The 16,708-nt window shown below is 37.6% G+C and overlaps 1 protein-coding gene across 1 annotated transcript; it reads right to left on the minus strand.

Moving 5' to 3' along the window:
• Positions 1–364: 364 nt before the first annotated feature.
• On the minus strand, positions 365–7,797 carry LOC105043657 (squamosa promoter-binding-like protein 7). The gene is made up of 3 exons (XM_010921288.4): positions 6,908–7,797; positions 6,679–6,797; positions 365–1,001 (listed from the first exon to the last, which is right to left on the minus strand). The coding sequence occupies exons 1-3, from the start codon at positions 7,438–7,440 to the stop codon at positions 553–555; spliced, it is 1,101 nt and encodes a 366-aa protein (XP_010919590.1). The 5' UTR covers positions 7,441–7,797; the 3' UTR covers positions 365–552.
• Between the last annotated feature and the right edge of the window lie 8,911 nt (positions 7,798–16,708).

Raw genomic sequence — 16,708 nt, forward strand, 5'->3', positions numbered from 1 at the left:
GTTAGCTCCACGACCAAGTAGCAAAATTGTGGATACGAAACAGCCGTAGCGATCTATATCCTACTTTCAAATTCCTAATTCTGGTTAAATCTTGGACATTTAATTTCATCAGCCAGATTGAAATATCAGCATTATAAAAAACTTTAAAAAAATTCGTTGGAGACGAGTTCCAGTCGCCCTCTCCGGCTATCATACAATGAACCCTATCAAATACAACGCTGTTCCCATAAACAAATATTTCCAACCGAGAAGACTTGCTACAAAGTAGATTGTTGCGTAGGTCAAGCTAGACATACACAGCTATACATGTTCAAATAGACCAAGAGAGCCTACTACGACGGTTCATTAAGCAAGCATAAATCCAAACAAAAATGACCATCTTTCAGTTTGCTTGACAAATAAAAAATAGCATCCACATTATATATTACAAAATGTGCCATAATGAAGCTCCCCCAAGAAAGTTTCATTGCTTGACAAATACATATATAGCAAATTTTCGAAAACAAATTCAATTGAAATGTAGCAGCTCCGCTCCGGATAAGAACTGGAGATTCATACTACATGCGTTCCTTCTAAAGATTTCCAAATTTCACAGCACTCCTCATCCTCCTTTGACTTGCTCCTTCCTGAGAGGATCTCAAAAGAAGAGCTGGGCACCTGCATGAGGTCCAGCGTCACATGGCTGCCGGCCTCCTGGAATTGGTTCCAGCCATCCGTAAGCTGAGCCTGTGCTTGTGATGGCACTTGATGCTGATGTGGCACATAAGAAAGGGTTGCCTGGTTCGCGGAGACCACATTATGCCAGCCACCGCGGTCGGAGAACAATTGCCTAGCAAGGACAGCAGCTCGGTTCTCCGCGATCAGTTCGCGAAGGGCAGCGCTGGATCGAGAAGAGAGGTCAGATGCTGAAACCCAAGGGGAGGCCTTGGATGACAGAAGAGAGAGAGCACGACCCGAAGAAGTTGGTATATAGGGAAATCTGCTACTCATCATTGTGTTTTCTGCAAGGAAAAAGTGCGCAAGTAATTCATTAAATTAAATTATTTATAAAAATTGAGAAAAAAATAAACATAATTCATTTCTGGTTCTTATAATGTATAGAGATGATATTAATTATCAAGGTCTGCTACCCCTGCTGTTGAAGCCATCATATCAGAAGTTAATCATCTCAAAAGAATTCTTCTGGAAAAACAAAGAGCACAAGAAAATGCTTGTGTTTGCCGAAAAGGGACAGAAATCAAGGTGCACTTGGACAAAGAAACCAAGAATTGAACATACATGCATTTCCTGGTAAACAAGTTGCTCAAGGTGCACTCGAGATAATATCTAGGAACTTGACTGGCCATGCAACTCCATATAGAAATCCTCATTAGCAGTGTCCAACTATTCCAAATGGTTTAGACATGTCCTTATATACCCGTGGGAGAATCCGCAGGTGTTGGAAATGAGAAAATAATGTGAAAAAGTCACTCAGACCCGCCAGTTTGAATTTATATTTGTGCGTTTGAGCACTCCTTTGTTTAAGCATTCCTTTGCTTCCCCGACTTGTTCCCATCATCCCTTGTATTATAAGGGACTTGACCATGTAAAGCGATCAAGCCAGCTATACTTGAGAGAGTGATATTACCCTACACAATTAGTCCCTTTGTGCCAATAAGGCCTTTAAGGTTTCTAATACTACATGCACACGTATGTATGTGCATACATACATACAATACGTACATGCATAAATACATACGCACATACAATACGTACAGGCATACATATATATATGCACGTACATACATTATAACATGTATTAGTGATCATATTTTCTTCCATTTCACTAATTATCCAATTTTGGTTAATTAAGATGCCATTAAAAGTATAGAATATGCGTCTTAGTTGATAAATTTCATATTCCATGAGATACACAGAAAACAGATAGTATGCACTATAACACGTATAAAAGCAAGTTTTTTTATTATTAAATTATATAATCTCTATCACAGAGATAAACCTAATAAACAAGACTATTAAAAAATATCAAAAGGGAGATTTTTCAACATGAATACAAGATATGGGCTAATGCAAGATGGATACCAGAAAGATCAAACAATATGCCAATCTCTGTGATTTGATGAATTGCTAATTAATAAAAGTAGATATATGAATCTTGACGACTTAATGATATGCACTTTAATGGCGTCACCAATCCTGGTCATTATTTTAAAGTCCCTTCCTGTTTACATCTTTATTCTTATTTTCGATTGACCTTTTCAATTTCTAATTAGTATTCTTCTGAAACCAACAAATTATAGCCCTAAATAATTTATTGCATACAAATATGGTGAATAATACCTTTAAGTATTATAGTTTCCCATTTGCCTTTTTTTTAAAAAAAAAAAAAAACTAATGCATTATGCCATTTGTATAGTTTTGTTGCATTTGACATCTTTCAAGTAGTTCTCCCAATTAACTTGCAATACCAGATATAAGGTATCGAAAGGTTTCAGTCTGTGCTTAGAGCAAATGCAATAGACAAATATTCAAGTTCTAAAGCTGATAATGATATACCAATAAACCCAGATAAGAATATAGATTGAATAAATGCCAGTGACAGTTTCCAGGCTTGGTTCACATGTTTGTGCATACAAAGGCACCTCCTAAACTATTTCACTTGAAGGGACAAAATAATGCTTTTAGAACTAAATAATCCTTAAGTTTTGGCTAGTCGTCTTCTCAAAAATCCTTTCATCTCTTTTATAATTTCTCCACAATTATACTTATTATTGTCAAAAGAAGTCATAACATGAAGGCAAAGAAACCCCTGATCTCTCTAGAGTATGATACATTGAATTGACTGCCTGTATAAGGGATTTGACCAATTACAAGCAAAACAAGGCACGAAAATAGAATAACTTCCACTCTCACCATAGGCAATTTGACAACTGGTCCGCACCCAACTCCTAAGCGCAAGCTCAGGAACCAGGTTTGGTTTCGAGCCTGAGTGGTGGCATTCCCCCAACGTTCTTGCAAAAAATGAATAAATAAACAACCCTATTCTCCCATGTCTTAAAAAACATAGGTAAGATCTGGAAAAAAGAAAGACTCCACCCTAATAGGAGACTCTCCCCAAAGGAGGTATGCAGATGGAAAAATGAGCCAATCAAAAATATGAAGGGATCCAATCATAATATAGGAAAAGGTTGATTGCATTCTTGAAGAAGAAAATGTAAGACAAGAAAAAAAAAGAACTATAAAAATTTGGATCAGAATGGAAATCCAAAATGCTAAGGGAAGACAAACCAGATTTATGATTCAAATAATTGTTGTAGCAATATAATGTTACAGCTGTTCTCACCACATTATACCGTGGCTATGACAACTTGATGGTATTTATCAGTTGTCACCAACTCAAAAGTCTTCATAAACACATATGATGACCTCTGACAAAGTGTTTAAAGGAATTACACTGAGCCAATTATTTGGTTGTTTACAGATCAAAATATATCACAACCATTCGAAAATCTGTTGTCAACAGGTTTAGAACTTGTTCAATTCAATCTATAGTACAAGAGGCTCTTACCATATATCTATTAACAATCATGCTTCATGTTGAATGTAAGAAACCTCTTGCAGAAACAATTCAAAAATAACAAGCCAAAACCAAATTCTGATAGTAAGTTAGGTATTGCCAAAGATTCAAATCTGGCACCAATTTAAGATTGTACCAGCCAAAAACAAAAATGTTTTCTGTGAAGTTTCAGAGTTTCAACAAATCTTCAAAGTTTAAACCACATTGAACCATACTTTCATATCAATCTCAACATAATCTAGCTACTAAATAACAAGCAATTAGTGATCCTAGTATTAGTAGGTAATAACCTTTGAACTGGTGTCATTTATACATTGTGTCATTGATTGACTTTATTAAACTGCTATAAAAGTGGCTGTGAGTTTTATTTATGTTGGATTTCACTCATCAGTTATGTTTGAGCTCAAATTTCATCTAAAAGTTTCCCATCTAGACCTCTCAATATGTCACAAGTGTTCATACTTTGTATCTTAAACCAGTTATTTCAGGCTATAGGTTTGGATTCTTTGATCCTCAGCATGCAAAAGCATTTATGTAGGTGAATCTTAATATGTGTGCAGACAAATATACGGGCATACATACTACAACGATATGTTTCCAAGTATGCATGTGTACAACATATAGTCGTAATCGCACTGGCAAGAGAGATTTGATAATTGACAATATTCCAATTAAGATGATTTAAAAGGAAACATGACTGAATTTTCATTTTTTCTAGCACCATCTAGATGATGGTGGGCAAGAGGAAAACACAAGAATTAAAAGCTGTTTTCAAATCTGACTGCAGAGATTACAATCAGAAACATAGAATACCTTTGTTTTGCCCTCATATGCTTTCAACGATACAATAGTAACAAGTTATGTACTTAATGAATGAAGTCACAAATGCAACCATAATTATATGACATTATGATGTGAACAATCCAATATTCAGATTCAAGCCTATTCTAAACAAAGTCATGTTTTGGTTAATTAGACTTTTGCAATTCCATTTCACAGATATGATGCAAAAAGGAATACTAAAGGAGATGACTCGTCCAAAAATAACATAGCCACACGAGCATATGCTTGGACCTCCTCCTTTGCACCAACTAAAGAAACCCCTACAGTACAATGGAGTACCATCTTGCGGAAGGGCAGGATGAAAACACTCGTTAGTCAATCTGTTTTGTCTATTGCATAAAGAATTGATGCACCTCATGGAATAAAAGCTTTTTCATCTGAAAATGTTTATGTTGGCAAAACAGTAAATTTATAGACCGAGACTTGTTTTCATGATCTCAACAGTAGCAATCCAACAAATGCATGTATATATATTCTCCATTACGTGCAGTAACAATCTTCACCCAAAAATAATATCCATTTCTGATTTTCATCCCGAAATAAGTGACAAACCATATAGCCAAGGGATGGCAAGAGGAGGACATCAACAATATTAATTTTATTTGTCCATTAAATATATAATGGTTAGTTCTGAATGATATAAAAAGCATTTCGTTGAAAGATTCTTTTTTTTTTTTTTTTTCCTACAGCAGAACAACAGGAACTAGTGTATTTTATGGACGATTTATTGGTGATGCACATTCCAGAAGAGAAGGGGAACGAGGGTGGGGGTGCAGGGCAGAAAGAAAAGTCAAAAACTATGTTATGCAGAAACATCTGTTCTCCATTCTCCAACTTTCTGCACTAACTTAAATGTATGCCAAAGAAGAAATGGCATTTAACTTCAGCAAAGTAAAAAAAGTGCCATCTTAGGAAAAGTGTATGAAAAGGAGAGACAGATAAAAGAAACTTGTCTGTCGCATAAATAGCCTATGCTCAATGTTAAAAACTTACCCATTTGGAATCTTTTAAGCAGCACAGTGCCAGACTTGCGAACCTGAGGGACCTACTCTTTGGTTCATGAGTTAATCTATACTTACGGCTACATCAATCATACTCAATTCTTGATCATAATAACAATTAAGATACCCCTTTTAGTCATCTAAATCTTCACAAATTTTCATCTCTGGCACATATAAAAGGTGACAAACGAGGATAAAAGATGAAATAAACAACATATACAAACCTGTGCTCTTCATTGTTCAACCCTTACACCATAGTTTTCATAAAGATCCTGGACAAAGATTAGATTGCAGTAATTATTAAGCAGATCTAACAGTAAACATGTGAGCATTTTCTTGTGGAATGACCAAACCTAAACACTGCTATGCTGAAAGATAATAAAATCTTGAACAAATCCTAATACGAAATATAAGCATTCGTATGAAGAACAAATTTCTCATCCCAAACCCCACATCTGTCAAGGCAGCACCAAACCACGCATGAGAAGTAGGAGTCAAGGTTATTTGGAGTGAGTGATTTTGACAGCATAAAATTGATATCTTCCAACTAATAAGGGTTCACCTTCCATCAATAATTAATGCTCCTCCATCCAAGTACCATTAGTTACCACTAACCAACGGTGAAGCAGCAACCAAGACAAGCTGAAGCGTGTGAGTCTCCAGCACACCAACTCCCGACGTAGAGACCTTAAACCACAGAGACCGTGCTGGCTCGGCGTGCTGCCAGCTGCTCGACCTCGATTTGATGAACGGTGATGGAGACATCACCCCATCTTTCTTTTTCGCCCTCATTTTTTTTTAAACGTTTAACTTGTTTTTCGACCAAAACCTAACTCCAATCTAGACACCTACTAAAATATCGTCCACGAGAACCTTTTCCCCACCCATCCGCGTCCCAATCCAGGCGCCTTGACGTTCCATCAAACTCCCGGTTTCCCGGTATCAGACCTCCCTAATCCTTGCTAATTACGCTGCCCCTCTCCTTTTTCATCGAACAAAAGGCCTCAACAGCTTAACTAAAATAAACTAAACCCTCCCAACCACATCCACCTCAATGATCGAATAAAACGAAATATTCTGCAATCAATGTGACAGATTTCCTGATATAGTAGTGAAGATAGCTTTTATGTTTTTAATTGTTTTCCTTGAAAGAAATAATGGAAGGGAATTAAAAAAAGAAGAAGGGAGGGGGGTGGGGGGCGGGGGTGGGCGGGGGAAGAAAAGTTGACTCAGAGGAGGACAGAGAATAATACCTACCTACTAGAGAAGAGTTTCTAATGGAGTCGCTGGTGCTCTTTCTCCTGCGCTCATTGTGGCCGGCCAGCCGTCTACGGCAGCTCCTCTTCGAGTCGTCGAACTCCGAAATCACATGGAACCTATCAAATTGTCCAAGCAAATGGATCATTCGTTTTTCGCACAAAAGAAGAACAAGAAGAGGAAGAAGGAGATTAGAGATGGACAAAAAACAAAAGAAAGGGAATTAAACCTGCTGCACTGCTGGCAGAAGCGCTGCTCGGTGCCGAGGACGACAACCTTAGGGGCCTTGGAGTGCATCTCGCACACCTTATGCCGCTTGTGGTAGTCTTTAGCGTCCACCAGCGCCTTGTTGCATCCTTCCACCTGGCATCTCGGCACCGCAGCCGCCGCCGCCGGCGGATTAGACGACAGCCGCTCCCTCTTGTTCCCTCCACCGGCGACCCCTTCCTCCCCGTAGTACTGCCTCTTGCCGAGCTTGAGACACGTCAGATGGTGGTTGTGGAGGCCGTACTGAGGGCCCTGGGCCTGGCGGTGGTCCCCCGGGGCGGTGGGGACCATGGTGGCAGGGTCGGAGAAGGGGGGGCAGTAGGAGGAGGAGGCAGCGGCGGTAGCGTGGGCGTAGTAGGAGGAGGAAGAGGAGGAGGTGGAGGAGGAGGAGGCGCTGGCGATGCCGGCGGAACTCCAGTTCCCTAGCTCCCAGATATCCCAGGACGACGGTGCCCCCTGCCCGCCACTTTTCGTCGCTACTCCGCCGTTTTCCATTTCCCACCTCCCCTCTCTCTCTCTTTCTCTCTTTTCTTTTCCCTCTCCTTCGTTACAGTTTGCTAACTCTCTCTCTCCTTCTTTCTTCCTTACTCCTCTATTATTTCCTCGCGTCTTATAAGTGATTCCCAATAGGAGGTAGGTAAGGTAGGCCTTCTTCTTTGCTCTTCCTCTTAAAACTAAAAGGAGTAATAATAATAATAATAACAACAACAAGAATGATAAGGAGAACGCACAAGGAGGTAAAGAAGGGAAGGCTTGGAAAGGCTGCAGCTACTGGTGGAGCTCCTGCTGCAGAGTGCGGACTGGTGACTCACCGCGGACGGACGGGCGGTACCGACTCCCCACGGTGACATATAAAGGGGGGGAGGGCGAGGGTAGATCAGAAGGGGTTGGGGGTGGGGGGGGTGTCACGTGCCAGAGCACTGTAGTCTCCGGCGCAGCGCACGTTCTGGGGGTGGGGCCGCGGACACGTGTACCGAGATGATGGAGAGGTTCAATCGGATGACAAGACCGGAGGGGGAGGAGGGGGTGGGGTGGTGCATTAAACGCGGCGCCTCTGACACGCACCAAGAAAAAAGTGAGATCCATCCATGCCGAGGGCACTCCTCAGCCTCACAAACCGAATTTAATTCCCCCCTCTCTCTCCCTCCGTGACCTGAAAGCTAATAAGAAGGAGAGGAGGCAGTAGTTCAATTTGCTAGTTAACTTTTCTTTTTTTTTCTTTTAACTTGAGCATGCGATCGGAACCTTATATATTTAAGAGAATGTCGGAAAGTAAGTAGCAGGGGGAGAATAAATTAAAGTTTGAGAGAGATGCGAAGGGAGGGAGAGTACTTGTGTTATTTGTAAGAATTGGCAGATACCGTATACGGCTGGTGTTACCGTATATAGTAGGGAGAAGTGCGAGGTCCAGTTTGTTTGTTTGTTTGTTGCGTTGCCTTTTTCTCTCTTCGGCGGATTTGTTTTTGGTCATTAGATTGTTTCGGATTGGTTGCACGCAGGAAGCAAGCTTGTGTCCGGATTTTTCGCCTGGGAGAACAAGGAGATCGATTTGGGGTTCTCTACTTGAAGCAAATCCGCAAAATGTGCTCGCACATTTAAGTCATGGGTGGTATCAAGAAAAGCAGAGACGTGTTATTTAGACTGGACCTGATGTTTGATTGGCCTCGTGGTGGGTCCACAACGTAGAAATGACCCTTCGTTGTCGAGCGTAGATTGCTCAATTGCTCATCTGAGATTTAGGTGGGTGTCCATGTGATTGTGGCCCTGTAATTGTTCCATATGCTTTGCTTTCTTACATCTTGGCTAATAAGTCTCCAAGAACATGCGACAAGTAAATACTTCAAAGGACTTGCTAAAGATATGGTTCGGTTCAAATATCCGATTCACATTGAAAGTGGTGACCTGGAGGGTGGCTAACTAGTAACTACTCTCTAACCAGGGGTTTGGTTGTTTCAGTAACCCACCATGACTCCAGCCCATATCTTAAACCAGCACCCAACCAACCCCCTCCCAAATAAGGTAAAAAAAAAAAAAGGGCATTTGGTTGTTTCAGTAGCCCACCATGACTCCCCATGTCATTTTTTTCTTTTTTTTTTGGGTAAAGAACTCCCCATGTCTTAAACAAGCAAGTAATACCTTCTTAAACCCCAAACAAAAGCCCCAACATACAAAGGCCATTATGGTGATAGTCCTGCGCGGTCCAAGATCATGAGACAAACTAAGGCTAAATCTTAATTTTACCATATTTTTTTGCACATAATGACTGCTGTATGACTCAAATCCATCCTGCTGTATGTACCCGTCAGTCCAAGTCTCCTAACTTCCCAGCATGCAAAAATAAATAAATAAATAAGAAAAGTAATCACAATAACACCAATACTACGGTACAGGATTCTTCAATAAATCTTTCCGTTTCATTGTTAATCATGATAGATATACTCATTCTCCTGCGATTTAATTAATCTGATTTACTAAAAAAAGAAAGTAATATAGCCAGAAGCAATTATTGAATTGGTCCCACTCCAGCATAGCACCCGTGGCCAATCCTTGTATGCCTAATTAGATGGATTAGTTTGACCAGACCATGTGGCATTACTTTTCTAAGAAAAAGCCTAGATCACCGGTTGTCTTTTCAACTTCTTGATGGATCTTAGCGGCATATGTATGTAAAGAGGCCCCTGAACGTTAGTACGGATGGTAAGAGATTTTGCAGTATAAGTAGGTGGGAAAGGCTGGAATTCGCTGGGCGTCGACCCAGGATTTCATCCCCGTCTGTTGACCCTAGGCTCCTACCTAGGATGGATAGAATGGATAGAAAGATGGGTTGCTAATTACGCACATAATCAGAACACGAGATGCGTGTTTTGATGGAGAATGAGCATGGGAACAAAGAAATATCATGGATTTTAAGGGACAGGATCTTCTTACTCCCTTGATGTCCCTCTATGTGAACATTTTGTATTTTGTTTTAATGGTATAATAGCTGTTGCTATATTGTGGGTTTCTTTTGTTTTTTCAAAAGTTTTTTTTTTTTTTTTTTTGCTAATTGCCATACATTTCTAGTTTGTGGACACATATCACATGCGCGACAAATATGTGTACATATATATAATTTATCTAAAAAGGTTAGAGAGAAAACCGTCCAAAAAATTAAGATCAGACTATGTCTACAGAAAAAAACACAAAACAAAACAGAAAGGGCACATGAATCTGCAAAAAAGGATAAAATTATATGTAATTTTTACAAAATTCTTTAAAAAAAAAATAGATGTCTAGTTACACCTCATGAATTGACATCCCTTAAATTGTGCAAATATACTGATAGCATATTGAACTAGAGCTAGTTAATTTGATTATTGGGTTAAGGAACATAGTGAAACAATTAGATCCACTTTGAAAATGGAATAAAAGATTATTTTGAATTTTTCTATCCTCAACTGATATTGTTAAGGATGTAATGACTCTTACTTAGATAAAGTATTCTCATTTCCATCTAGTAAATACATAATGCCCTCGTAAAGTTGAAAGATTTTGGATTAAAAGACAGATATTCTTTAATTTTTTTCTTTTTTATAGAAGATATTTTTGGTCATGTTTCCTAATATTGTGGAATAAGATGGCTAGGTTTATTGGGTTCGAAGTATCTGGAGTCTCACTAAGATTGCTTATCGCTGAGGATCGTTACATCTCTTTTGGACCAATCAAGCCGGGCTATTTTAAATAAATTCGGATAACAAAATCTTGCACAGCACAGGATAGCTTTTCTTCATATAATCTCCTTCTTTTTAATTGAAATCAAGTGTCCAACCATCATAACCTTTGCATACACACGAAGTCGGTATATTTGATCATCGGAGGCAGGAAAAAAAAATTCTTTCATCAACTCATTGTATTTGAACATTGCATAGTCGACACACCCCCACAACAAGGAAAAGAAAATAAAACTCATAGAAAATAAAAATAAATAATTAAGTTTTATAAAAAAAAATCATGATGCAATAGATGATGTTGATCAGTTGAGATACCATATCTTTATATATTATAATACAACTGACACCAAGTATCAAACAGTCCGACCTCCAAAAATATAGCATTTGGCACTTATCCTAGAAAACCCTCCTTCTCGGACGCCATTTCACTTCCAAATACTTCCTCACAAGAAAGAACCTAGAGCTATTTGTCCTTTCCAGGTTCCTCGTAGCAAATAGCAGAACCTATTTGTCGACAAAGCACGACATACATGTTCCAATGAGCAATGGGCGCTGAAACAAAGCAACCAATGTGGATGGTTATCTAGAATCCTTTCTCCATGTCTCGCTGCACGATGAATATTTTATATATATATATATATATATATATATGTATCTTTCGAGAATAGTAGTTCATGTCCCTACGGCTGGAAAAATATCTTGGCGTCCAGCAGGCCTATAGCTTCCCATCCACGTTGCTAGATGCACAGATTTCAACTTGAACGTGCACCCGGGGTCAATCCGATTGGCTCAAGAAACTTACTGCAGTTATATTCTCGATGCCCAGCCCGACACACTTTTACTAGAACTGGACCTCATTCTATAGTGGTCCAACGAGTTAGGGGAGGGACTAGCGTTGTTTGGGGTGACGCCAAAAGCTAACGAGGAACAGTGGGAGAGCTCCAGCACTCTCCTGGAGGACCACTTCAACAAGGCCAAGGTGACTAAAAATCATGGCGTGTTTTGACCGGAAGGAGATATTATACCCCACGCTGCATGCAGCAACGTGACCATGCACCAATCGTCGGGAAGAACACATGACGAAGGAAATGAGATGATTGGTATGGTGCACGTGATGTGAATATATAGGATATAATTTATTTATAGAAAGGCTTACTGATCTATATATTTTTTCTATTATTTTTTCTCAAGCCCTGCATACATTAGTTTATGATCAGTTAAAATGATAATAAAATCAAGTTTGCTGCAGATATAAATTAATGGCTAATTAATTTGTAGTCTAACAACTATGGTCATACAATGTCTCGGGTGATGATGCCCCACTGTCAACCCCTCAAGCATGATTTCTTTCTCTCCAGCACAGGTGTAGACATATCCATGCATGGTGTGATTAACCTACAGAGTGTGGAACCATGCAGTGCATGTTGTTCAACGCGAATACCGAGGATGGGATATATATATGCACCAAACGGTCCCTACCATGTGGTTCGATCACGTTCGGGCACAGGTGTGGCTACTGTTGTATGTGGATTCCGTGTCAAAACTCTGCACTTTGATGGAAGACGGCAAGGCATGAGCTGTGGAGATTTGCTTGTAAAAATAATCACGGAGGGAGGCCTTGGTCCCCCGGCAAATGATGGCGGTAGTGTTTTAAACTGGGCAACTTGATTTGCCGGTGTTTTCCATGTTTAGGTCGAAGCATACCGATGCACGGAGGACACTCATGATGGTAGCTTTAGGCTAGGAGACGTGATGAGACGGTATGTTGGGTATTTTAGGCTCGCCGGGAAAGCTTAAAAAATGGCCGAAAGGTTCACCAGCAGGAAAGCTGTTTGCATCGTATCAGTGCCACACTGCCGCTAGATTTTGGCATCCACCACTTGAAAGATTTGGCACATCTCCCAAGGATGCACAGAGAGTTTAGTCTCCAATAACTGGAAATGGAACAAATGGCATGTGCTGGCCTTCCACTATCTTGAAACAGATATATATACCTGCAAATTAAAATATAATATCATATTATATTATGCTTTATCACATCATATCATATGGAGGTAGGTTAGATTCAGATTGATCATGTTGCAGCTAAAGTCTAATCATATTATGATTGCACAATGAAAATTTCGCAATCTACGGCTAAATTGCTCACTGAAAATTATGATCGAAGACTTGCAACTCATGCACCAAGCGATTAAAAAATAATTAATTAAAATAATATATTTTTTTAACTATTTAATATATACGTGAGGGATTTCTATCAAACACCTTTTTGTATATAGATAATATAAAAATAATAGACTATATCCAATACTTAGACGATTAAAGTAGAATATATATCACTTGCTTAACACTAATTAAATATAAGTTGAACTCTCATTGCTAGATTCTAATCCACCTCATATGATATATTGTAATATCATATGTGTGTATATATAATGTGTGCACCTCCAGCGTCTATATATATTTATAGATATCGTCTTCTTACTTGGATTTAATGTGTTCAACATATATACTTGAAAATAATGGAAAATAAAATAAGAATTTGCTTGGAAAAAATTCAAACTTTGTCTTACAATGTAATTTATATTAGAATCAAAATTTAGAATAAGCTTGATATCACATCATTTAAACTTCAATAAGATTTATTTAATCTCAAGTTCATTTTGGTTCAATTTAGAATTATCAAGCTAAGTAGTTCATGTCTGGCTTGACTAGAAATGAAGCTAGGACCGAGCTTGCAATATTAATGACAAGTCAAGCTCAATCTTGCAGTTCAAGCTCAAAAGTTTGAGGCCAAGCTTAAACAAGCTTGGCTAGGTTGCGCTCCTGTTTCCTAGCATAAGAAATGGAATGAAAAGTATGGTGAAACAATATTTAAAGCGATATGTGGTTGTAAAACAGGCTGTTGCTTGGAGTCCGCAACGTATTTTTTCTCAAGTTAAGAGACAGGATGGAAGTCGTAAGAAACAAAAAATATATATTACATTCACTGCGGGCATGTGGAGTTGAAGCGGATTCCTGAAAATTATATTATCTTTGAAGGGGAAGAAATCGTTGGAGAGGAAGTAAGGAATGGAGATGCTTCCTCACTACTCATGGTTTCAATTATATAGGCGCACATATGGAATTAACATGCTAACCGGAGCCTATATTACTTTGGAATTGATGTGGGACCGGATAGTATATATTTTAAAATTATTTATAAAAAGTTTATAGATCTTACTTTTAAAGTAAAGGGCGTGTATATATATATATATATATATATATATATATATATATATATATATATATATTCACATTAGCACACTACATTTTTTTTGATCTATTACATTCTCCTCTAATGAAATTAATGTTCTAAACTCGAAAGGTCAATTAGGTGAATCAGCACTAATGGTAGATCAACCCAGTCGACTTAGATAGGCCATTAAATTAGTTTTTTGTCTATCCATCCATTATATTAAATTATGGGAGCAAATCTTTTTTCAAGACTTTTCTCAACTAAGAAGAGGAGAGATATTAGAATTTGCTACTGCAATGATTAGTAAATGCATGGCAGTTGATCTGGATCTATGGTGAAGTAGCTTATCATCATCCAATTCATTACAAAGAGCTTACCACCATTCAACTAGCTCATCATAATCAGATCTATAGTTAAGGAAGCCAATGGCAAATCTAGAAATTTTGCTTTATGAGATCGATATAATAAAAGAAATGGAAGAGCCATAGAGAGAAAAGAAAAAAAATAAAATATTATTTTTTAAAAAAAATAATATATAAAAAATGATAATATATAATATCTTAAATATTTTTATAATAAAATATTATAAAAGAGCACCATAGTAAAATCTTAGATATTATTAAATATTAAAATTATAATAGCTAACTAAATATTATATTAATTTTATATATTTGATATAAATAAAATAGGAGAAGATAAAGAAAAAATTAAAAGAGTGCTATAAAAAGAGACACAAAAAGAGACATATTCAATTCAGGTTGAGAAGAGAGACAAGAAGAATATATAGTTTTTTTATTATATTAGAATTGATAAGAGTATAAAAAATAAATTGATGTGGGGTTTAAAAGATAAATAGAGAAGTAATGAATAAAAAAAGAGAAAGAATGAGAGATGGAGAAAAGATAAAGTGGCATGAGAGAGGGAGAGAGATAGGATTTGAGAGTTATTAAAGAGAGAATGTATGTCATAATTATTTTTTTCATCTTTTGATGTGGTCCTTCTAGGATATAAAAATAAATCGATATTGGGTTTAAATATAATAGATGGATGAATAGAATTGGGTGGTGGGTATTAAAAGATAAATAAAAAAATAATTAATAAAAAAGAGAAAGAGGTAAAATGATATGAGAGATGGAGAGAGAGATAGGATATGTGAATCATTAAAGAGAGAGATTATAGGTCATAATTATCTTTTGATCGATATGATATTTTTTATTCTTTATTTTTTAAAAATTTTATATGAGATATGGTCAATTCATAAAATTAATGGGTCAATTTTAACTTTTTTTCCTGATATATATCTATATCTATATTTTTTAGTATTTTTTAATTTTTAGTGGGGTTAATTGACCCCACATTGACTTACCTACATCCACCAATGAAGAAAGCTCACAGGTGATGCATCCATGGAGGGGGAATGCATATTATATCTCTGAATTTGTGGAGGATACTGGAATTCACTGAATGTGGAAGGTGACACATTGAAGTAGGTGCTCATCGTTTCAAGCTAGTTGGTGGTTTAAGTTTCTTTGGTTCCCTCCTTCTCACCTTCTCTCTCTCCTTTGCAATTTCTTCCTTGTTTTCCTCTTTTTCTCTTAGTTCATAACTTATGGTAGGAGAACGGTCAAGAGATTCAAATCTCATTGCAATTGATAGGATGGGAGAAGGAAATGAAAAATAAGGATCAGGTCCAACCGCAGTTTAACTCATGGTCGAATCTATAACCCATGACCTGGTTGAGAACATTGGTGAAAACTATAAATATAAATGGAAGGTTTTGATGGTTTAGAATTGTTCAAAATAAACTATTTATTTTGAAAATAAAAATATTTATTGAAATTTATTATATCTTATATTTTTTAACAAATAGATTTTAAGATTAATTCATAAAATCTTTCATATTTGCATTCAAATCCTTGTCTTGTCCATGTTTAAATTTTAATTCCTTAGGTCTTGTAAATTATTGCTCATACATCCTCAAATTAGGCTAATTAGATGAAAACAAATTGTTCTATACCTTTATTCTTTTAACAATGTTAATTTCATATCTTCTGAATATTTTCATCCCTACTCCAATTTAACGTACCGCTTAACATATGCTACTTTACGATTGGTTCCCTAGCGATCAAGTCCCAAGTGACGAGAGGATGAAGTGTGCTGGAAAAGATTAAATCTTGGGCTCCATTTATTGTTAAACTAAAAATGCTTTTATCCTTGCGCAACCTTGGCTAACCTTAACGAGGACTTCAAAAACGAAAACTACTAGGAGGGTCCATTTGTGAAAATTGATAGCTCTATAAGATTTTTTATATAAATATAAAAGATTTTAAGGAATAATCTGTAAACAAAATTCTGAAAAAAGAAAAGAATTAATCATCAATTACTGAGATACGTGCCTTTGAGGGCTCATGTTATGCATCAGGTGGTCTCTTCGTGCTCCACCTCCACTCCCTTCCCAGCGCTAAACGGCAAACCCGGATCACTTATTTGGGCTTCCTAATGGAGTGGGCCTAATAAGCCCAGGACATTCTAGGCCTTTCGGGCCAGTTTCATGCTTGACCTTCGGTGTCGACCTAGCCTTGCAAATTAGAACATGTTAAGACTCTGGAATCTAAATATTAGCTAGGGGGTGCGAGTGGAAACGAAACGAAGGGACTGAGGAAATTTTTATCTCTTGCAGACAATTTGATCCAGATCCTAAGACAATGTCTTGGACCTGATACCATCCTCTAAGCTTGACCTAGTCAACGACACCATAATATTTTGGACTAGTCAATGGACTCAGTGCCCATCTCGTGACTCCTTCGCATAGTTA

Source organism: Elaeis guineensis, chromosome 4 (assembly GCF_000442705.2).
Source record: "Elaeis guineensis isolate ETL-2024a chromosome 4, EG11, whole genome shotgun sequence".
Taxonomy (NCBI): domain Eukaryota; kingdom Viridiplantae; phylum Streptophyta; class Magnoliopsida; order Arecales; family Arecaceae; genus Elaeis; species Elaeis guineensis.